The 24,852-nt window shown below is 41.3% G+C and overlaps 1 protein-coding gene across 1 annotated transcript in view; it reads right to left on the bottom strand.

Annotated features, from left to right (window-relative positions):
• Positions 1–2,058: 2,058 nt before the first annotated feature.
• The window catches only part of EXD2 (exonuclease 3'-5' domain containing 2), a 56,785-nt gene continuing 33,991 nt past the window's right edge, over positions 2,059–24,852 (bottom strand). The window contains exons 3-9 of the mRNA XM_052646543.1: positions 21,584–21,840; positions 14,597–14,723; positions 9,332–9,663; positions 8,050–8,156; positions 7,659–7,794; positions 6,249–6,605; positions 2,059–4,016 (exon numbers count right to left, since the gene is read on the bottom strand). Coding sequence (XP_052502503.1) covers positions 3,800–4,016; positions 6,249–6,605; positions 7,659–7,794; positions 8,050–8,156; positions 9,332–9,663; positions 14,597–14,723; positions 21,584–21,840 — 1,533 coding nt within the window. The 3' untranslated portion in view covers positions 2,059–3,799. The remainder of the gene's footprint in view (positions 4,017–6,248; positions 6,606–7,658; positions 7,795–8,049; positions 8,157–9,331; positions 9,664–14,596; positions 14,724–21,583; positions 21,841–24,852) is intronic.

Here is a 24,852-nt window from a genome sequence, read left to right as displayed (position 1 = left end):
GGCTATAGTCCATGGGGTGTGGTAAAAACATCAGACATGATTTAGTGACTAAACAAAAACAATACAAGAATCATTCTTACACCCTCTTATAGTTTATCTCATCCAAGAAAAATTGATTCTCAACTGCATTCCTGAGGGATGAGGTACTCTAAAAATGACCACGTAAAGAACAGAAAAGACAAAACCAAAGAAGAATCCTTTTAAAATACATAATAATTAGCAAACTAGTAACCTGAGAAACTATGGTACCTCTTAGAGGATGAGACATAATGAATTAAAAAAAAAAAAGATGAATGAATGAATGAAAAACTCAGAGAGGCAAGGTAACAAAGAATTTAAATAATAGTCAAATGTTAGGGCCCCTAACATTAGAATAGGAAGCTGAACAAAAGCTCTTTCTGTCTGCTGGGCTCCTGAGAGTCTAAAATGAGGGATTAAAATGGCTTTATTTCAACAGAACACGTTTTGTCATCTGATCTCTGTCTGTGACATGGATAAGAATAAGTAACTTATGGCTGCACTCTTAAGAGGGAAACAAATCCCTGAATATCATGCTTTGTTCACTTTAGGATGGCAAATCATTAATTGCTTGTTTATCGGTGGGGGGGGGAAGGCCATAACCTTTATTTTAAAATAAAATTTTTTATTTTTTATTTTTTTTTACAATTTTCTTTTAAAACAAACAGTATTTCCAAAAATCACTGCTGGAAGGAGGAATGAGGCAAGGAAGGATGGGAGCAGAAGGGAAGAAGAAAAAAAGACTCTGAGGCTGCAATCGTAATGCTCAGGCACATCAGAGAGGCCTTTGCTGTGACACTGTCCGCTCACTGCTGCTCACAGAGGAGGAAACACAGCGAATGCCCTAGGACGTGAGGGAAAGGGTCAAAGGCAAACATTCCCATCACAGAAACCCCTAAAAATGGATATCAATTTGTACTCATTCCAGCAACATGCCTCCCCCTTCTTGCAATCCAGTTTCTAAGGTTCTAACCTAAATAAGTTAGCAAAGTTATAGTCAAAGATTTACACACACAAAAGTTCATCGCATACATCATTGATATTAACAAAGGATCCAAAGCAACCAAAAATTTCAACAGTGTGGGCATGGATAATAAAGTAAGGTCGAGTTACAGGAAATCTACTTTCAAAGATTTAAAGAGATAAGAAATTACTTATGATACCATGTTAAATGAAGGAAAAATAGGATACCAAGCTATATATATATATGACTCTCAAGCCTGTTTAAATACTACACATGATATATGCATTTTTAAATACTGAAAGGAAATTCATAAACATACCTGCAGAGATTAGGTTTGTTCTACATGGAGGGATGATGGATTTTCATTCTCTCTTCTCTAACAAGCATACACATGACTGTTATATCAGAAAAAAAATTATTTTAAAATGTGCCTACCCTAAAATAACTCATTTGAGATAGTAATTGTCAGTCTTAGGGACAGGCTGCTAAAGTCCAAGGTCGATTTTAAAAAATGAAAAGATTCAAATCCAAACAGCGTGTGTTCTAAAAAGGACAGAGATTGCGTGTGCCATAGTCCAGATTTTTCCTCTGTCTTGGCTGCTGGCTCTGTGATATTAAGCTCTGCAGGGAGCTCTACTGGAGAACCCATTCCTTCTACCTGCAGCAACCACAGCACCTTAAACAACCTCTTAGGACACGATTCTCACCTCTCAGTGTGAGGATACAGGGAAAGAGAAAGGAAGAGCCCTAGTCTCTTAAGAGAAAGAGGTTTTTCTTATAAAACTTATCAAAGTGACTCAAAACTAGATATACACAATCTGAAATATAAGTCGTGAGTTATGTTCAAGGACCGGGTAGAAAAGCCACTTATTTCTCAAAAATGCATATAAAGCAAGAGCTACAGGCGCCCCCTTGTGGCAAGCCTGACTACTACGACGAGGGCCCATCCGTTTCCCGGTTCCCTGCCGCGGGCTCCAGTGCAGTTACAGCCCCATAACAACCTAGTGTGCTGAACATAGGGCACCCAAAGCAGCTGGTACTATTTGTTTTCAAGACTTTTTGATTTAGACCCCAGAAACACCTATTTGAGGATGGGTGGGAAGGGAAGAGGAAAAAAATGCAAGATATGCATGGGTGGTGGGCTGCTGTCCAGGGGTCAAAGCTAGGGGTGGGGGGGAGGCAGGGTGGGGAGCGGTGGGATGGGGTAGGGGAGTCGGTGCATACATGCCATGGGCCTCCCACGTGGCGTTAGTGGTAAAGAACCTGCATGCCAATGCAGGTTAGACATAAGAGATGTGGGTTCAATTCCTAGGTGGGGAAGATCCCCTGGAAAGGAATGCCAACTCACTCAAGCATTCTTGCTTGGAGAATCCCACAGTCAGAGGTGCCTGGCAGGCTACAGTCCATAGGGTCGCACAGAGTCAGACACGACTGAAGCAACTTAGCACACACCATGGGCTGCCACACGGCAGGGACCTACAGGATAAAGATCTCCCTCCCCAAGAGTATTCACTGATTTTACAAAGTTATAAAGCAAAAAGTTTTACATTTACAATTCGTGAACTTTGTGCTTAGAAGTTGTTTACTTATCAATGTTAGAGCAGCTATCACCAACTCAGGCACAGTTCCAAAACAGAGTTCCTGTTAATTCTGGCCATAAATTTTTTTTTTAAAGCTTGTTAAAATCTTGTAAGGTAAGAAAGTTTTCGTTATACTTTAAAAAAGATACTAATCACTAATAAGTTGATTTCATGCTAAAAGTGGTGGCCTCACATTTAGAAAGATGAGAAACACCACCGTTTTGAACATCAAAATGGATTAATTAATCCCAGTGTCCCAGGCAAGATGGGAGATGGAGAAATCCTCTCACTGCAACCTGACTAAATGGCTCTTGGAGAGAATTAAAGAGCTTAAAAGAGGTCAGTATTGCAAATCTGATAGAACACAGAACACTGAAGGGACCAGATACTGATTCTGAGAAAAGATAATCTTCCTCTCAGAACGGGATTAGCCAAAAACCTTGACATTCTGGGCAGGAGGATTGCAACAAACAGCCAAAAGCTGAGCAAATCATCCCAGTTCTCTAGGGAGACGGTGCTTGAGCTTCTCTGTGGCCCAACCAGGCCTCTTTCCAGAAAAGAATCCCCTCCAGTGCTAGGGTGAAAACTCATGGCAGGAAGGTGCTGCCTTGGGACTGAACGAGTAAAGGGGAGCATTTTCAAGGATGTGTAATAAACCGAAGCAGCCCAGCTGGGCCAGGTCCCCATCCAGGTGAGCTCCAGCATAGCATCAAGCCGAAGAACTTCTAATCATGAGGCTGAACTGGGAATATGAATCCAACCCCTTTCCACCTCTCCAACCTCTAGAAGAACGTTTTATTTTTTTCTCCCTCCTAACCGGGTGGGATTGAAATACTTCACAGGTCCTGTTTGAGATAAACCAACACGCTGGACAGGGAAGAAAAAATATTAAAAACTTGAGAGTCTTAACAAGACACTTCAGGAAGAATCCTTCATGTGTTGCCTGTATAGGGAAAGCATTATAGGGAGAGGGGGAAAAATATGAAGGCCAAGGTTCCCATTTGTCCAGAAAAAGGCGGAATAGAGAATTCTCACTCTGCCCAGCTGAAATTCAAAACCAGGAGTACCCCTGAAAGCATAGCCTTGCTCCACCAGAAGCATCCTGGGATGATCACGACGGGTTAGTATTGTGAGTTGTGTCACCAGAATCTGACAATGACATTAAAACAGGAAGAGGTGACTTGGCACCCCCCCACTCCAGCTTCCCAGGCGTCCTAACCCAGAAGGGAGGCAGCGATCATGACAGCTTGATGGGAAGGTCCTCCCCGTATTTCCGGAGCAGCTTCTGATGGTTGTGGTCCACCGACCACTGCTGGGGCAGGTGCCTGGGCTGCATGGAGTCCAGGAAGTGCTGCCGCCAGCGGCTCTCCAGCTGCATGAGGGAGCGCAGCCCGCCCTGGGTGTGGCGCTGCACCACCTTCAGCCCGTGAGGAGCGTAGTTTTCATTGGAAATCCTGCCAAGATACGAAGGACAAGGGTCTGAGGAAAGCAAGCACAGGACAGCATCTCAACGGCTCCAGGTGCTGTGGGCCAAGGGGCCGCCATGGGGTACATAGAGAGGCTACGGAGTCCTGAGGGGTGGCTACTTTGATGCTTTTAAAAACATCTTTCCCATAACTGACTTTTTAAAAATAGTTCGAACATACTAAGCACCATCGATCCAAGAGAAGGCATCTGGGGATTCTGAGCTATACTTGTGGGAAAGCCACTGCATAACACTCAGCCCTACTATCGGGGGCCCCACTGCCTAGCAGATGATGGGTGGAGAACAGAGGTCTTTCATTTACTCAAGGGTTTCCTTCCTATCGGCTCACCCTTCTTCTTTTTTAATATTTATTTATTTGACTGCGCTGAGTCTTGGTTGCAGCATGGGGGATCGTCAATCTTTGTTGCAGTATGCGGAATCTTTAGCTGTGGCCTGTGGGATCTAGGGCTTCCCGGTGGCTTAGATGGTGAAGGACCCACCTGCAGTTCAGATCTAGTTCTATCAGATCCAGGGGAAGAACCTAGGCCCCAGCATTGGGAGCGCAGGGTCTTCGCCACTGCGGAAGGCCCTCGCCCTTCTTTTAAGCTACTCATTCTGATCGATACTTAGTCTTTATATGAGCTCTTCAATCAGCCCACGTGTTCCGGGTTTTGATCACAGTGTAATACCTGAATGTAAAATAAAGGCGGCATATTTCTTTGGTGCCTTCATTCTCATACAAAGAAATGCCAAGCCACATCCACAAGACGTGTTTGGGTCACAACAAAATGCTACCGTGGTTGCTCAGTTGCACAGCTCGTGCTGTTTAATGAGAAGATGAAGCCCTGCCTCCTTTCTCACTAAGATGCCTTGTGAACAGTGCCGTCAGCTCCTGGGAATGAAAGGATTTCCCTGTCTGGGATTCAGTTCCTCTCCCTGGGTCCACACCCCACTCTCAATCCTCCCTGTCTAGCCTGTTCGTGTCCTCTGGGTATTTGTGGGGCATTTTCTTATTTAGCTCACAGGCATACCATTAACTTGCCTAACTTCCCCCAAATGGCTGTTCTTCTTGGTCCTAGACATCCAAGCCCAGCACCCTCCCATCCAAGGCAGCAAGATGAATTTACTAGAAAGGGGAAATGTAGCTGTTTTAGGAAATACTTTTGGGAACTGGTTAAAGGAGCCAGTCTCCTTAATTTGTAATATAATCTTAACCTTAATTTTGAGGTATCTAAAATAAAGTTTGGAAAATAATCTTAAGAATAATTTTTAAATCTTGAGAGATTTAAAAAAATACAGGATACGATGTTAGCAGAAATCAATAAGAAATCTAAATCCTACCTCACAGGGTTGTTATAAGAAATAATTAAGGCAATTAATATAAAGTTTATTAACTGGGCTAAACAGATTAGCATATCTATAAAAATTTGTTCAATAAATATTAGTTGCTATAATTGTTTATGGTTGTTTTTTTTTTTAATAACAAAACCTATAGGCAACCAGCAGCACTATCAGGATTTGTGAACTTATCAACTACTTCAATCCCTGGAAAGAACTGACAAGTTGGGAAGCAAACTATAATAGGCAGCCCAGAGTTTTTATCATCTGGGCCAAGTTGCCAGTCATTTCTCAGGACTATAAAATGCCTCTCATCTAGGGACACTGAGTTAAATGATATGAATTCAGTGAATTCAACTAGGTACTCAGGGGGAAAGAGAGAGAAAGCAAGCAAGGAAGTAAAAACTAAAATGTAATTTAAATACTAACAGCAATCCTGGCCAGCATGCCATTCAGCAGGCCAGGCAGGTTAGAGACAGGAAACAAGAACCCCTGTGTCTCAATTCCCACCGACCTGGATACGGGAAAAGATGCAAAACCACACACTGTTCGGTGCTGACCGGAAGATTTCCTTCTGCAGAGAATGCATAAGGTTCAACTCCAGCGCCTTTGAACTCTCCTGCTCATTAGGAAAATGGCTGGACGTACGGATATGATCTTAAAAGGTCAAGGACAGAAAGCAAGTCTCCTCTAGAAAGTTAATCAGCAAATAGATTGCTCTGTCCCACCTGCCTGGTTATTTTGAGCCACACAGACTAAGTTGGGGTGAGCCCGAGGCTGCCGCAGGGCACCTGCTCTGCCCTATAGGCACTCAAACCGAGCAGCGGGCGTAAAGACACTGGCCCAGTCCTCACTCCCCTCTGAGCAGGACCGCAGATCATACCTGGTCTCCAGGCTGGCTGCCTCCTGAAGCATCTCCTCCGTGACCGTGTCTGTGCGATAAAACTCTCGCAGCGCCTGCAGCAGCTCCTCCTTCCGGTGCGCAGGCAGGCTCTCGGCGTTGAGCAGGGCCCTGGCCCCCGAACGCACCTGCCGGCGCTCAGGATCCTCCAGCAGGCGCAAGCCCTCCTCGGAGCCAATGGGGGCCTGGAACTCCCTGGCCAGCAGCTGCTTCAGGTGGTTGTCGTAGTAGTTGGAGATGGCGTGGCAGGAGGTGCAGAGCAGCAGTACATCGTGGGAGTTGTGGTCCTTCATCTCGATGGGAAAGTGCTTCCGGTACTCGTGCGGGATCACGTTCTTCCTAAGGGAGCCGGCACAAGGCAGCGCGCATTAGCTGAACATCGAGTCGGCAGGCGCCCTGCTGGGATTCTGATCTGGGCCTAAACACGACTGAGGAGCTGGGGCCCCGAAACCCAACCGCCATGACATAAAGGCCCGACTACCTATTCCAGTCTCCGCCCACCTGCCTTTGGCCCTTGGGTCCCCCTCTCCTTGAAGTGAGCGCAGACCACCGGCTCCCCGACTCCTCTGGCGAGCCAGGGGTAGGAAGAGGCTAATAACCAGCTCTGGGAAGGCTGTGCTCCCCAACGGAGAAGTATCTTAGAAATGAAAAGAAATTCTAATGGCCTACTCCCGAAATTTTGGAAGCCTGGTGACCTGTAAGAGCCCATTTCCTTCATCTGAAGACTCCCTTACTCTCAAATTATTTCCCTGTTTATTCATCAAAGTCCATTATTGTCTTCTAAGGAGAACTAAGCTCTCAGGAAAACTGCTGCCCGCCACAACTATTTGTCTCACTTTGCAAGAAGAGATAGGAGCCAAGTGAGTTACCACACTTCAGTAGCCAGGGAGAAAGCCCAGGTGTCTGGGTACCTGGGCCCAGTGGTAATGTCACCTTTATTGCCTGGGGACATTGACGCATAATAATCTCAGACTATTCCAGAGGGTGCCTTCAGGTCACCTGGATACTGATGTACCCAGGGTCACAAAGCCTGTGAGCCACTCAGGGGAGGATCAGAAGGACACAAAAAGGCAGCTTCTGAAGGAACTGATCTCCGTTCCTTCATGAGCAAAAAGGAACGACTCTCTCATGGCAAACTGTTTTGACAAGAGTGTTTCATTCCAGAAACCAAAAACTGGCTCCGGTGGGGGGCAGGGGGTCGTGGCAGGCACCACCACAGCAAGGCCAGGCAGTGTCGAAGCTCTCAGGGATACTGGGATGCCCCCTGGGGACAAGTCTCTAAGCGAAAGGGGGCAGACTCAACCAAGCCCACCGAGGGCCCTGCATGTGGCCTGAAGGGCAACTTCCATCAGAAGCAGAGAAGAGGGCAGCCCCAGCCTGCTGGACACTCACCGAATGTACGAGTCTTTCTTGCCACACACCACACACAGGTTCTCTTTAACCATCAAGTAGTAGTCTCCTGGGGATTCGGGTCTGCCCGCAGGTTCAAACTGCAGCTTGACCACAAAAGGCTCTTCACTCACCAGCTCTTAGAGGAGAGAGGCAGCGTTAGCGCATGACCACCCGCCCACCTCTCCCTGAGGGAAGAAGCACCACCTCAGTGGTTCTCTGCTGTATCCTGGGCAGGGATCACTATTTCTGGGCTTTGAACAGCCCCATCCAGCGTGTGTCTAGGGCTCTCTGCCTTCTACACATCGCAACCCTCTCCCTTATCTTAGGCCCACTCCAGTCAGTACCCACATGCACCTAATTATAAATCAAGTAAGACGGCTGAATCTCAAACCTCCGATGCCTTTGTCCAGGTACCACTGAGCCTTTCTTCGATCACAAGTGCAGAGGGGCTGTCCATCAGGAGCGTGGAGAAAGCAGTTATCGTAGAGAGGTGATTTTCTGGGGGGAAGGGAGAGAGAAATCTAAAATTTGGAGCAAACTATTGATCAAGGTATCAGCTACCTTCCTATATTCTGAGTGACCCAAGCCATTCAACACTAGGGTCATATGTTACATTTATGGGGGACAAAAAAACATGGTGAGAAACCATGTTTATTCCTCCATCTACAATGGGCTAGGAAAGAGAAATTAAAGTGAATTAGTTTATACCATTAGTTTTTATATTTATAGATTGGGAAATTGGGGAGTAAGCTGGGTAGTGTTTACATGGTTCTACCATGAAAGCAAGCAGGAACAGAACATGAAACTTCCCTGTAATCACTGGATTAAACCAAGTCAATTAAAATTCAAGCTAAAGTAATGAGTGCCTTGTGGATTTATTTCTGGCTCATATGCAATACTCGCTTCAATTTAATCATCCAATTCCTAAAGGCATTTTGCTTAGAGGAACCAAACTTCCACTTCAAAGTATTTATTAGTCATCATTCTTCAATAGAGACATAAGCTGTACAGGAAAATTCTCATTGACTAGAGAATAACATAAGTTTAGGGCCTGGATACCATTCTAAACAATCAAATGCCAAATGAGTAAGAAATCAGATGATTCATTTCTCCTGAAAAGTCTGAGGCACTTCATGTTACTTTGCTCTCCTGAGGCAAGCAAGGAATAATAATTATACCCCCTGGTGGCTCAAATGGTAAAGAATCTGCCTGCAATGCGGAGGATCCAGGTTCAATCCCCGGGTCAGGAAGATCCCCTGGAGAAGGGAAATGGCAACCCACTTCAGTATTCTCGCCTGGAGAATCCCATGGACGGAGAGGCCTGGAGGGCTACAGTCCACGGGGTTCACAACTGAGGGACTACACTTTCACTTTTCTCATCTATAGTAGAAATACAGATCTAAGGTTGTATCAAGGTCAGTGGCAAAGCTAGGTTAAGCACTCCTCATTTCCACTTCCACTGCTCAAAAATAAAACAGTAGAAGGGTAAAAGGGAAAAGTACACAAATAAAGGCTAGCTCCAAATGTCCTTAAAGGAAAGGAAAAATAAAAATCCTTGGAGAGCCTCTGCCATCTTACCACAAAAGCCTTCTTCCTAGACCCAGGGTAAAGCATCATGCCTTTTGCTGCAGGCGGGGCCACTGAACCTACTAGGCACAGAACGACTCAGTTACCTGGCAGAATAGCCCACTCCCAGGGGCTTTCTTTTATGTTTTCTGGGGTCTCTCCCTTGGTGGTTGCCTGGCATCATTCCATCAGCTTTGGACTTCTTATTTCTTGTCTTCTGCTGAGATTCTGTTGCTTCCCCATTAACCTCTTCTCCTGATCGGCTAAGCCCTTTGCTTCGGAATGGGATATCTACCACATCCTGACATTTCTCTAAGATTTTTCTCCAGACAGTGTGGTCATCGTTTTCTTCTAGAGTCGAATTCCTAGAGAAAGGGTATCCAAGAAGATGGAGAAAGAGAGCCACTGAAATCTGGGCATCCCTGGCAGCATAAATTACCTAAAGAGAAAAGTCAGAGATCAGTAGAATCCAGAAGGCGAACCAGAGAGAGAGCAAGTTCAAAGTCAGTCACAAAGGTAAGAGACCGCTTCCAGGTTCTAACTCAAGATGCACAGTAACTCAGGTACCATCAACTCCTTAAAACCTTTTCATTACAAAAAAAATCAAACTAGACAAAAATAAATCAAATGGTATAATGAATCCTCATGTAACATAGATAGAATAATGACTTATTAGAATAAGTCATGCTTGAAATTCCTAATCTATATGAATCAGTGAAGTTTCCTTCTATCTGCTATCTGTCTTCTATCTTCTATGTATTCTATCTTCTATCTGTCCACACCTGCTGGACAGATTTTCTTCCAGCTTGGGGTAGGGTGCTTATCACAGGTCTGACAGCTAGTACATGAATTTCACTTTGGAAATGGTCATCACCTAGGACAACTGACACCAAGATTCATTAAGAGGCCTGTGTGACTACTGATCAGAAGCAAACTGCTGTACATACTAATAAAATGTGTAAAACAAGAAAAACAGCTTCAAACATGGACCTCAGATCAAAAGTCACAAGGGTCTATTTCTGGAATTTATGAATAGTAAGTCATTCTCTCAAGCAACTAGGCACAGGCAAGCCAGTCATAAATAAAAGTAGTCAAAACTGTTAATTTTATTAATAGCTCTTCCTAACAAAGCATGTAAGGACTTTAATTAAAATTCCTTTAATTCACCTTTAATAATCAAGCCTGGTAAATAACACTATTAGTATGGATCTTTTTTCTGTGTGTTCTTTTAGAACAACAAAAAAAGAACAGAATATTAGAAAAAGAAATTTGGATAAAATTTTCCACGTAGAAAATTTACAACCATCTACATATCTGTCAGCAAGCAGTCTTCCACAGGAAAAGAAGGTGTTTGAATGTGAAGAGTGGAGAATACTTTTTTAACAAATTGTTTTCAAATGATAAGGAATCCAAGGCACTTTCAACAAATGGTGCTGGAATAGCTGGCTATCTACATGCAAAAGGATAAATTTGGACTCCTACTTCAGACCGCACACAAAAATTAACTCAAAATGAATTATGAACCTAGGTGTAAGAGCTAAAACATAAGATTCTTTGAAGAAAACATAAGAGTAAGTGTTCATGACTTTAGGTCAGGCAACAATTTCTTAGATATGACAGCAAAGGCACCAAGAATAAAAGAAAAAAACAGATAACTGGACCTCATCAAAATTAAAACTTTCATGCTTCAGATGATCCCATCAAGTAAGTGAAAGGAAAATTTGCAGAAAATGGGAGAAAGTATTTATAAATTATATATCTGATAAGAGATTAGCATCCAGAATATATAAAGAATATGTATGCATACACACACACACACATCTGTTAAAACTCAACAATTTAAAAACAAACAACATTAAAAAATAAAAACAAACAAACAAACAAACAACATAATTAAAATGTGAACAAAGGATCTGAATAGACATTTCCCCAAAGAGGATACAACATTAGCCAATAAGCACATGAAAGATGCTCAGCATCATTGGTCACTAGGGAAATATAAATTAAAACCAAATCAGACACAATATGGAAAATTGGAACCCTCATACATTGCTGGTGGGTTACTTTGGAAAATAGTTTGGCAATTGCTGAAACAGTTAACATAAAGTTACCATATGACTCAGCAATTCCATTGTAGGCTGTTTACCCAAGAGAACTGAAGATGTATGTCCACATAAAAACTTATACACAGATATTCAGAGTGGCATTATTCATAACAGCCTAAAAAAAGGAAAGCAACTTAAAACTCTACCAAATGATGAACAAATGTGGTCTATCTATACAATGAAGTATATTTAGCAATGAAAAAAAATGAAGTACCAGGTCACATGACTTACTGCAGTAAACTCATATTACTGCTTCGTTTTACTCAGTGTACAGAGTTTGGGTTTTGACAAGTGTAAGTTATATAGTGGCTAAATCACAGAGGATCTGGACCTAGTACTATCAGGGGTGGCAGAGGTTGGGGGCAAAGTGGGCAAAAGAGGGATTATGGGAAAATCTATATATTAAATAATCAGATAACCAGCACCACCTCTTCCACTTAGCTACCAGAATATAGGCTGTAGGCTTATACTTCTTGGGTAGAAGACTAGAAGATTCTAGTGGCCTGAGAGAAAAGACTTACAGTTACCGACATTTGATTATAGTTTATAGTTACTGATAATAAAACTCACTAGTCAAAAAAATTTGGCCATATGTGCTGTGCTCTCATGCCATTTCTTTAAATGTCAAGTTTAAATATTATTTTCTATATATTACAAAATCTCATTAAGCATTATGCTTATAATTAAAAAAACAATAATCATTTTGAATGAATAAGAGTCTTTGGAAATTCTGAATTTTCATAACACTATGGATCACAAATCTGGTTTCAAATTTGGTGGCAATTAACCTTTTCTCCCCAATGTTTTCTTTTGAAAGTTTCAAACCTACAGAAAAGAATGACAACTAACATTCACAATTGTCAACATGTGCTTTCTCTCTTTATAATACATACACCAAATACTTCTCTTTTGGCTGAACACAGTTCAATATTGAGTTGCAGCTACTATGATACTTCATCCTTAAATACTTTAGTGCATATCTTCTAAGAACAAGGACATTCTCCTACATAGTCACACCACTGTCACACCCACTTTAACACTGACAAAATACAATAATACACGGTTGCCTTCTAATGTCTCCAACTGTCCCAAATATGTCTTTTAGAGATGCTGCATGACTCAGGATTTTTCGTATATTTACAGAACTGTGCAACCTTTATCATATCAATTTTAGAACATTTTCATCCACCCAATAAAAAATCTTATATCCTTTAGCAGTCATCCCCTACTTCTTCCAGTCCTAAGCAACCACCAATTGGTTTTGTCTCTACAGATCTGCCTGCTCTGAACTCTTCATATAAATGGACTCATACAATATGTGATCTTGTGTAACTGGCTTCTTTCGCTTTTTAGCAGAATGTTTTCAAGACTCATCCATGTTGTAGCATGTACCCTTTTAACTGTTGAATGATATTCTATTCTGCGGCTATACTGTATTTTATTATTCATTCATCAGTTGGCACTTGATTCAATTGGCCAGTAGATTCAGTTGGTGCTTTAATGTCTCCTTCATAAATAAAAATGGATAGGTAAGGATCTAAACATTTGAAAAAAAAAAATCTTTAATATGAAAGACAAAGACCAAATCAAACATTTAAAATTAGAAATTCAGAGGAAAAGGAGGCAATGCAGAAAGGCAAAAAAAAACCTTCAGAACCTTCAATACTCTAAGATAATAGAAGATATTATTAAACAAAAATGAAAAGTTATTTTAAAGGTGAATATTCAGAGAAGACCAGGAGCTCTTATAACAACAGAAATAATTAAAAATGTGAGTGACATATTGAAAGATAAACTTGAAATTTCCCAGAAGATAAAACAAAAAATATAGAGATGGAAAATCAAAGAGAAAACATTTTACTAAAACAACGAGAAGATTAATTCAAGGTATCCAATATACATACAATACGAATTCTAGAAACAAAAGAAAGGGAAATTTCCTAAGAAATGTTATGAGAATGATACCCTGAACTGAAAGACATGAGTTTCAGATCGAAAGGGTCCACTGAATTCTAAGACTATAGGGGAAAATGTCTCACACTAATGTATATCATCATGAATTTTAAAACTAAGAATAAAGAAGAAAAAACGAGTCACATACTCAGCATCAACACTGGAAGCTACAAGCAGCACTGTCTTCAGAGTTCTGAAGGAAAATGATTTCCACCCTAAAATGCTATCCTCAGCCAAAGTATCAGTTAACAGAGAGGAAACAAGTATCTTTTCAGATGTGCAGCGTGTCATAAATTAACTTCTCATTCTCCTTTTCTCAGGAAGCTATTTTCAATGTATTCCACCGGGACAAGAAAGTAAAAAGACACAAGATTTGTACAACAGAGGACATGCTATAGCAGAGAGGTGTAGAGAATTCCCACTCTGACGGTAAACACAAACAGGATGAGAGTCTGGCAGGCAGGGCTACAGAGCAACCAGTCCTGAAAGTAACAGGGAGACCAAGGACTCCACGAGGGCTAGCTCCAAGGGAAACTTAAATGACTAAGTTACCTGACTGTGTCTGAACCAGCAGAGAGGAGAGTCTGCAGTAGACATAGTTAACAGGTATACAGAAAACTAAGCAAACGAAAATATAAATGACTACTCCTGGGAAATCAAAGAGTTGTATAAGAAAAATACTTAACTGCAATTGACTATGTGGAGCAGCTATAAATAATATCAATATAAGTAGATATTAATCTGATAAAAATGATGATTTACCTCTGTTGGGAGCATGGGGGAGGGAATAAGTATCTGTATGGGGATACAGGAATTGCAAGAGCACTAAATCTTGCTGTTTTCCACAGCAAGAAGTCAAAAGATAATATGTAGAAAAGGAAAGAGTAATATATGCATGCAATTTTACAATATAATGATAATTATCAGAAAAAAATGAAATTGGTTGCCTCTGAAAAGAAGGAAGAGCAATTAAGAATGAGGGAGGAAGGCAGGAGAACTACTTGCTGTTCCTTATAATAAGTCTTATAACACAGTTTTTTTTAAGTATGCATTTTTATTCATGATAAAAATTTTACATTTTTCTGAAATCCCTGGCATATAGTAAATGCTCAAAAAAAAAAATAGAACAGGGAGTCTTACCCTTTTATTCAAGTGGCATGTACATTATTATAGAGCATTTATCTTGAGTATCATCAAGGAGGCTATTTTAAGGCATTTCCACCCAACATATATCATTTTGAGGCTTAGAGTTTTTAATTATACTTTATAAGCAGTGACTCTTTCACTCTTCAACTACTCTGATAAGAGAAGTACCTGGTCCTCAGAAAGATTCTCAGCATCCCAGTTGCTGCAGCGAAGCAGAAGGGACTTGTCAAGAGGAAAGTTCAAAACAGTCTCAGAGAGTGATTTCAGGCTAAGCCCATTAGAGAGCAAATTGTTTCTACAAGAAATAAATAAAATCATGTGTCAAAAATGGGCAAAGGACAAGAAAAGGACAATCGAAAAAGGCACATAAATGGCCAATAAACAAATGACAGATACTCAATCTCACTACATCAAATAAAACAAAAAGTATATACAATTTTAACCTCCATCAGATTATGAAGATCTTTAAAAATAACTACATCTAGTATTGTGGAACATGAAGAATTAAATTACAGTCTAATCTAAAATTTTTGAGCTGAACATCTGTTCAATCTTCATGAAAAAGTTTGTCAATAAATGTTGTTTGTTGTTCAGTTGCTAAGTCGTGTCCAACTCTTTGTGACTCCATGAATTGCAGCACGCCAGGCTTCCCTATCCTTCACCATCTCCCAGAGTTTGCTCAAACTCCTGTGCATTGAGTCAGTGATCATATCCAACCATCTCATCCTCTGTCATTCCTTTATCCTCCTGCCTTCAATCTTTCCCAGCATCAGGGTCTTTTCCAGTGAGTCAGCTCTTCCCATCTGGTGGCCTAAGTATTGGAGCTTCACCTTCAGCATCAGTCTTGCCAATAATATTCAGGGTTGATTTTCTTTAGGATTGACTGGTTTGATCTCCTTGCTGTCCAAGGAACTCTCAAGAGTCTTCTCCAGCACCACAGTTTGAAAGCATCAATTCTTCAGCACTCAGCCTTCTTTATGGTCCAGCTCTCACATCTATACATGACTACTGGTAAAACCATAGGTTTGACAGTACGGATCTTTGTCAGCAAAGTGATGTCTCTGCTTTTCAATATGCTGTCTAGGTTTGTCATAAACCTAGGAATGTCTAGGTTTCCCCATTCTTCCAAGGAGCAAGCAATCTTTTAATTTCATGGCTGTACCCACCATCCACAGTGATTTTGGAGCTCAAGAAAATAAAGCATGTCACTCTTTCTATTTTCCCCTCATCTATTTGCCATGAAGTGATAAAACCAGATGCCATGATCTTGTTTTTTGCTGAGTTTTAAGCCAGCTTTTTCACTCTCCTCTTTCACCTTCATCAAGAGGCTCTTAAGTTCCTCTTCACTTTCTGCCATTAGGGTGGTATCATCTGCATATCTGAGGTTGTTGATATTTCTCCCAGGAACCTTGACTCCACCTTGTGATTCATCCAGCCCAGCATTTCACATGATGTAGTCTGCATATAAATTAAATAAGCAGGGTGACAACATACAGTCTTGACTCCTTTCCCAATTTTGAACCAGCCCGTTGCTCCATGTCCAGTTCTAACTGTTACTTCTTGACCTGCATACAGATTTCTCAGGAGGCAGGTAAGGTGGTCTGGTATTCCCATCTCTTTAAGGATTTTCCACAGTTTGTTGTGATCCACACAGTCAAGGCTTTTTTAGCTATCAAAACTTTGAACAGGAATATTCTGTGATTTGATAATTCTACTTCTAGTAAATTATCCTCAGGCAAATGTACATAAAACAATCTTCATTACAGCACTATTTATAGTAGCAAAGAACTGGAAATAATCTAACACCCTCAATAGAAGACTAGTTAAATATCTATGCAATTAAATTCCACATAGCTGTTAAAAATAAGGATGTGGATCTATACTGATGTGAAAAGATGTCCATGACATATTAGCGAAGTAAAAAGAGATTATTAAAGAAAACATATGTTATGAACTCTTTGTATTAATATATATATAGTACACAATAAATGTGTGTATGTCACTCTAGGTATGTGAGAGAGAAGAAGCACAAAGAGTTAAGTAGAAAAATATTAATCAAATGTTAGTGATGCTATCTCTAGGTGTAGGGTTTGGGGTGATCAGAAATCCTTACATTTTTTATATTTGAATTGGCTTGTGTTTGTGCATTACTTTTCAAATTTGAAAAATATGATAAGGCTATCTTCACTGAGGGAGTGAAGATACCATAAAATCAAATAATCCTCTACTCTTTTAACACTTTCTGATTAAAATAGCTGCAGGGAGGTGAAAAAAATTAACTTAGCCAAAGATTGGAAAGTTCAAATAAAGTTTAATGTAAAATTAAGAATATATCAGTCCAAAAATAAAAAGAACAAATCAGTCTACACAAGTGGGGCTGACTTCCTGGTTACCAGGTGAGAGCTTAGAAGTTTTAGAGGAAGCTAGGAGATGAGGTTCCCGTCAGTGTTAGATATACAGGACTCCCTCAGTTACTCTGAAAAATGAAATCATTGTAATAATAAAGAAAAGGAAGTCTTTCCTTACAAAAACAAGCAGTAACTTGATGGATTTCATCGCCCCCAAATGGCAGCACTGAATAAAAAGTTAAAAAAAAAAGTCCAGATATACTTATGTGAAATATATAAGGTCAGGGTCCAATTGATGGGAATGAAGACTTTGCGGTAAACAAAGTACTTTCTCTTTAAAATCTTTTCATGTTTTCCTTTATAATAGTAATTATTAAAGAAATGAATGCTTATTGTTAAAAATGCAGACAACAGAGAAGAGTAATCAGTGAAAAGTAGAAGTCCTCCACCCCCTCACTTCCACTCCTCAAGAATAATGACCCTTATGAGTTATGCTGTGGCCCTTCCAGACACTTTCTACAGATAAGCAAAGAGGTGGCTAGATGGGGGAGCAGATATAGTGTTTTAGTATTTGTTCTGGTTTTGTTCTGAAACTTACTCTATCACTTAATGCATCAGGGACCTCCTTCCATGACAGTAAATACTTACTTTATCCTTTTTTATTTATTTTTTAAATTTTATTTCCGGCCGCATGGATCTTGGTTGCTGCGCATGGGCTTTCTCAGGGGCTGCTCTCTAGCAGCAGTGTGCAGGCTTTGCACTGCAGCGGCTCCTCTTGTTGGGGAGCACGGGCTCTATGCACGTGGGCTTCAGCAGTTGTGGGCTACAGGCTTAGTTGCTCTGTGGCATGCGGGATCTTCCAGGACCAGGGATTGAACCTGGGTTCCCTGCATTGGCAGGCAGATTTTTGCCACTGGACCACCAGGAAAATCCTTATTTCAATCTTTTTAACATCTATCCAATTTATCAAGCCTTGGTATTTTGAAAATTTTGAAATCATTTCCCTCATTGAAAGGCAGCACTTGGTTTTTATTAATTCAATTCCATTTAGATCATTAATCTTTTTTTTAAATGTCATGTTTGGGCAAGCTTCACATTTTTTGAGGATGAATTAAAAACAAGAGGCCATCTTTGCCACTTTAAAGTTTCACTAGGAAACATTCCAGAATCATACACAAGTTTCAATAACTGCCTAGAAAATCCCATGGATGGAGGAGCCTGGTAGGCTGCAGTCCACAGGGTCGTGAAGAGTTGGACACGACTGAGCGACTTCACTTTCGCTTTTCACTTTCATGCATTGGAGAAGGCAATGGCAACCCACTCCAGTGTTCCTGCCTGGAGAATCCCAGGCACAGGGGAGCCTGGTGGGCTGCCATCAATGGGGTCGCACAGAGTCGGACACGACTGAAGTGACTTAGCAGCAGCAACATATAATAAAAATATAGAGAGCATGAAGAAAAGAGAACAGCGTTACCAAGAAAATTTTTGTTCCTTTCCAAAGTCAAATGAAAGTATCAATCTCTTATAGCCAACATCAGGGACAACCTATAGCTAAAAGTGTTAAGTATAATGTCAAATTTCTGCTACTATAATGTCAAAAATTTTAAATTTTACTACTAAAGTATTCAATAATAAAATAAAGAATGTTTAAAATTTTATAAGATTTCATTAAAAATTAAAAAGCTTAATGCTTCATTCTTATATCTAGAGAAGTTTACAGTAATATTCCACTTTGGCCAAATTTTTGACACTTGGCCATTCTGCATTTAGCCATGTGAGCAAGGGTACTTATAACTTCTATACACTCACAATGCATGGGTGTGTGCTCAGTTGCTAAGTCATGTCTGACTCTTTTGCGACCCCATGGACTACAGCCCTCCAGGCTCCTCTGTCCATGGGATTTTTCAGGCAAGAATACTGGAGTGGGTTGCCATTTCCTTCTCCAGGGGATCTTCCTGACCCAGGGATTGAACCCGCGTCTTCTGCATTGCAGACAGATTCTTTACCACTGAACCATCAGGGAAGCCCATATACTCACGAAGAGGGCTGTAACTGGATAGAAAGTGATCTGGAAGGACAAGTCAATCGAATGATCATAGTGCTGAAGGTGGCAGTAATGACGAGGATGATGACTGAAATTTACACAGCACTCTGACTATATGTCAAACACTTTCTAAGTTCTTTACATAGTTTAATCCATTCAATCCTCACACCAATCCTATGAGATGGGAATATTGCTATTTCTACTTTTTACAGACAAGGGAACTGAGGAACAGTGAGGCTCAGGAACTTGCCAAAGGTAACACAGCTGTTAAGAGGAAGATGGGGACTCCCGCCCACATAGTCCGCTCCAGAGTCAATTCCTGGCGGCTATACACACGTCCTCTAATAGCAGTAGCTGGGCACTATGGTGACCCAAGAACAAAAGAGCAGATAAAACCAAGGAGGGTCTTGGAAAGGAGGAATGGAAAAATCAGGCCCTTATTGCCTTTCCCTCCCCCATGAGGTAATTATTAATGGAGCAGTATAACCTGTCTTCCCTCCTACCCCATAGGGAGGAGGTATTTGCCTTACTCTTCACCCCACCCAGTATACATGCCTCATCCAATCAGCAAATGACCCGCAAGACCCCATCCCACTCCTTGTACTCTGCCCTGGGTATAAAAGTGGACTAAGGATCCCCATTCAACATCGGTTCCCTTGAGCTGGTCCACAAACAGCGTCTCCCACTCTAATAAACTTTATTTCCTCTCATTCTGTCTCATGTTTGGAAATTCTTTTCCAACCCGCGCCCGGACCATGACAGGCACCTCTGGGGAGCCAGTGCTAGGGGGAGGAACGCCTGACGGAAAGTGGCTTTTGCTGGTAGACTCCAAATACTTATACTGAGCTAAAAAAATCATATAGTAAATATTTTAATATATTACTAGAAAAAAATTGACACTTTATGAGTTTTATTTACTAAGCCAAAATAGAATTTCATTTAATACTAAAAAATTATGATAAACATAGATTTTAATCAGGCTTTCTCTTGATTTATCAAATCATCCAAACGTTTAGTATCAGTGTCATGGAGAAAGTCAGGGATAAGGGCTGTTTCAGTTCACACTATTAAAACGTGGACCACAAATATACATGAAAATATACCTTTAAAAAAAGGTAGAATTTCCCTAATAATAGAATGCCAAGGGAAAGGACAATCTCTTCCTCTCAGTGAAGCACTAGGTTTCATCATTTTTGGCCTAAAGCATGGTTTGTACATTCAAATGTTTATCAGGATGAGTCAGGGGTTACAGCAGGAGAGGCGGGGACTCTGGCAAATTGAACAAAACATGCTCATCTAAAGAGGACAGCGCTACCCGCCAACTGTTACCACCCAGAACTGACTTCATGTAGTCAAATCACCTAAAATTCCCCCAAATATCATCAGTTCAGTTCAGTTCAGTTCAGTCGCTCAGTCATGTCCGACTCTTTGCGACCCCATGAATCGCAGCATACCAGGCTTCCCTGTCCATCACCAACTCCCGGAGTTCACTCAAACTCATGTCCATCGAGTCGGTGATGCCATCCAGCCATCTCATTCTCTGTCGTCCCCTTCTCCTCCTGCCCTCAATCCCTCCCAGCATCAGAGTCTTTTCCAATGAGTCAACTCTTTGCATGAGGTGGCCAAAGTATTGGAGTTTTATCTTTAGCATCAGTCCTTCCAATGAACACCCAGGACTGATCTCCTTCAGAATGGACTGGTTGGATCTCCTTGCAGTCCAAGGGACCCTCAAGAGTCTTCTCCAACACCACAGTTCAAAAGCATCAATTCTTCAGCACTCAGCTTTCTTCACAGTCCAACTCTCACATCCATACATGACCACAGGAAAAACCATAGCCTTGACTAGATGGACTTTTGTTGGCAAAGTAATGTCTCCGCTTTTCAACATGCTATCTAGGTTGGTCATAACTTTCCTTCCAAGGAGTAAGCGTCTTTTAATTTCATGGCTGCAGTCACCATCTGCAGTGATTTGGGAGCCCAAAAAAATAAAGTCTGACACTGTTTCCACTGTTTCCCCATCTATTTCCCATGAAGTGATGGGACCGGATGCCATGATCTTCGTTTTCTGAATGTTGAGCTTTAAGCCAACTTTTTCACTCTCCTCTTTCACTTTCATCAAGAGGCTTTTTAGTTCCTTTTCACTTTCTGCTATAAGAGTGGTGTCATCTGCATATCTGAGGTCAGGTGACACCACCAGGCCAAAAAAAAGAAAAATCTGCAACTCTAATTTGCCTAAGGAGTTCATCAGTTTACAACCTGTAGCTTATAGAGAGAGATACCTTATTAATGTTTCACTAAAAGACCAGTTCTAGGTAGCTAAAGTTTTCTCAGAAGGTGGAAAATTTCCTCACAAATTCAACAGGCATCTTAGATGCCTCTAAGCTTCTAAAGTATTTTAGAGGCTTCGTTATTGAATCTCAGTAAAAGGCAACGGCACCCCACTCCAGTACTCTTGCCTGGAAAATCCCATGGACGGAGGAGCCTGGTAGGCTGCAGTCCATGGGGTCACTAAGAGTTGGACATGACTGAGCGACTTCACTTTCACTTTTCACTTTCATGCATTGGAGAAGGAAATGGCAACCCACTCCAGTGTTCTTGACTGGAGAATCCCAGGGACAGGGGAGCCTGGTGGGCTGCCGTCTCTGGGGTCGCACAGAGTGGGACACGACTGAAGTGACTTAGCAGCAGTAGCAGCAACCTACAACTTTTGCTAAAATATTCGCCCCACAGCTACAAGAATCCAAGTGTTCATACAAACCATACCTCTGCCTCATGGCTAGGTATCGGAGGTCCAGGCACCCCTTAACGATGAGGCCATAATCCTGCAGAAGCTTGCTGGCATCTTCTGAACACCCTACTCCGACTTTTAAAATTGTGCCGTCTGCCAAAATGTCCAATAATGTTTTTGGTAGTGTTTTTCCTCCACAGATCAGCTTGGGCAAGCGAACCAAAACACAGAAGCCACTTGGAGAGGCCATCTGAAGGAGTGACAGAGGACTGGCTTTGCCTTCCGAATTCACCTGCAACAGAGGAAAACAGGGCCACAGCTCACACTCCAGCACAGCACCAAGAACAACGTGACACTGACAAAAATGTCTGAGAGGTACTCCCTTGACTTCCCAAAGAGAAGAGCTGACCAGTTTGGCTCAAACCTAAGGATGAGCCTTTGCTAACAAATGCAATGGACTCCGAAACAGCAGCCTAAACAGGTTACTGAGGGCCCAAATATGAGCCTGAAATATGAGCAGGCCATAAATAGTGACCAGCTGACCTGGAGAAGCACTGGGACACACACACTGGCAGAGTCATGTGAAACACATTGGTTTTAAAAAGCTAAGGAAATGAGCGCCAAATGAGAATACATTCTTCATTTTCTAGACTCTTTAACGTGCATGCTTGTAAACTGACTCATTTATAGGGCATCACTGGCTGTAGATCTGATTTTCACAAAAAGGCAGGAAATACAATACTAACAAGAAATGGGTACCTGCCAATATAATAAATCCTTGTAGCACAAAGTGCTTTCTCAGCATTTTATGTTCATAAGCTGTTCATAAAAATGTATACTGAGCATAAGCTAGGATTCTTATATCTTAAGAGATGAAAATAACTTTACATATTAACTGATTTAGTTTTAATTTTTTTGAAGTAATAGATAAACTGGAGAAAATGCTTACAGCTAAGGAAATTATTCCTAGAAAAATTTACATACAAAATTCACATTAATTCAAGGTCCCCTAAAGCTATCCACGGAAGCCAAGTTAAGCATTCAATAAATTTCAATCCTTCTCATTTTTCAGGAGAAGAAATCTAAGGGCTACAAATGAGGTAAACTGCCTAAACATGGAGAAACTGGGGCAAAGTCAGAACTGGAACCTGAATTTCCCAATCTGTAGAATGTAGAAGAAATAGTCTAGACCAGGAATCATAAAATTAGGAGGGACTGCATCCTCAGCTTCTGCTTCTATGTTAAGTAAAACCATGGTTTGACTCACAAAAGCTTTAGGAGTTCCCTTCTCAGGCACTGCTTTATCAATGAGGGCTATTCCATATCCTCAAATGAAAGCAGGTCAGTTTGATGCCCAATGTGTCTGTTTCTTGGGGCTCAGCCAAAGTCTAAAAGATCTAGAAGAAATTCAACTACTGGTTCCTGTTCTATAATATTCACCTGGATGTGGCCAAATCACCTTTTTTTAATTAGCACTTAATTCCCTCAGTGTATAACATCAGGTTTCTCCAAGAAAAAGTAGAAAATCTCCACTTCTAATATTTAGCACTGCTGCTGCTGCTGCTGCTAAGTCGCTTCAGTCGTGTCTGACTCTGTGTGACCCCAGAGATGGCAGCCCACCAGGCACCCCCGTCCCTGGGATTCTCCAGGCAAGAACACTGGAGTGGGTTGCCATTTCCTTCTCCAAAGCATGAAAGTGAAAAGTGAAAGTGAAAGTGAAGTCGTGTCCGACTCCTAGCGACCCCATGGACTGCAGCCTACCAGGCTCCTCTGTCCATGGGATTTGCCAGGCAAGAGTATTGGAGTTGGTTGCCATTGCCTTCTCCGTTAGCACTGCTAATTTGATATAATATTCACTGCTAATTCCTAAGGCCAGGGATCTTTGAAAATCTTTTCAATCAAGTTCCACTGTCTAAAATACAGTAAATAAACAGATACATAAGTTATCTTTTTAGTACTTTCTGGATTGTGCTTAAGATCTACTGAATGATAATTAAGGTTTTTCCACTAGGAATCCAAACGTTTATGATTCCATTAGGTACCCAATTTATACGCAATGTATAATTGGAAGAATAATGCTTCTAGCAGAGTCAATTTGACATAAAGAATAAGCTATCTAGTTTTAATTTCTTATATTTCATCCTCTGCCAACATCTTTTTGCCCTGACATCAGTTACTACCCATGGAAAACAATGAAATTCTTGGTTTACCAATGCTATATTTAATAGGAAAAAAATAAGCCATATTTAAATTTTGTTAGTCTTATGCAATCCAGTGGTCACTGTCTTTTTTCTTCTTTCTGGATTAGTCAACTCATAAAAAATATTTGGGACATACACAATAAATATACACATGCATTTTAAATCGTATAAATGTGGTACTATACTATACTAATGATATCAGTTCAATTCAGTTCAGTTCAGTCGCTCAGTTGTCTCCGACTCTTTGCGACCGTATGAATTGCAGCACGCCAGGCCTCCCTGTCCATCACCATCTCCCGGAGTTCACTCAGACTCACGTCCATCGAGTCAGTGATGCCATCCAGCCATCTCATCCTGGGTCGTCCCCTTCTCCTCCTGCCCCCAATCCCTCCCAGCATCAGAGTCTTTTCCAATGAGTCAACTCTTCGCATGAGGTGGCCAAAGTACTGGAGCTTCAGCTTTAGCATCATTCCTTCCAAAGAAATCTCAGGGTTGATCTCCTTCAGAATATAGATGTTATTAAATACACACAAGAGCAAAAATTTTAAATGGATGGTGCCATCAATCATCGTAAACAAAATTTCTAACACTTTTTCTATATTTCAGTGATTCACTTAGAGAGAATTGGTTGAGAGATTATGGAAAAGTCTGTGATTCTTTAAATGACCCCACGATGGCAGCAGGGAGCAAAGAAAAATCCGAAACCATATTTGTAGGCTGGAACAAAGTTAACTAGCAGTAAAGAATCTGCCTGCAATACAGGAGCCACAGGTTCAATAACTGGGTTGGGAAGATCCTCTGGAGGAGGGCATGGCAACCCACTCCTGCATTTTTGCCTGAAGAATCCAGGGACAGAAGAGCCTGGTGGGCTACAGTCCATAGGGTCGCAAAGAGGACAAGACTGAGCGACTTAGCATGCATGCACATTGAGCACCCCCTCTGTGGAGTTAATGAATCAGTTAAATTAGACCATGGCTTTGAAGGAATGAACTTGTCCATTCGGGCAACAGAATGAAGGCCCAATGAGGCTGGAAAGTAGTAAGAAAGAGGATGGAAAGAGAATAGGAGACAAAATGAGAGATGCTGAGAGAAGCGAAAGAAGG

This window comes from Budorcas taxicolor, chromosome 10 (genome assembly GCF_023091745.1).
Source record: "Budorcas taxicolor isolate Tak-1 chromosome 10, Takin1.1, whole genome shotgun sequence".
NCBI lineage: Eukaryota > Metazoa > Chordata > Mammalia > Artiodactyla > Bovidae > Budorcas > Budorcas taxicolor.
Note: the sequence above shows the minus strand (reverse complement) of the source record. Positions and strands in the feature narration are given on the sequence as shown.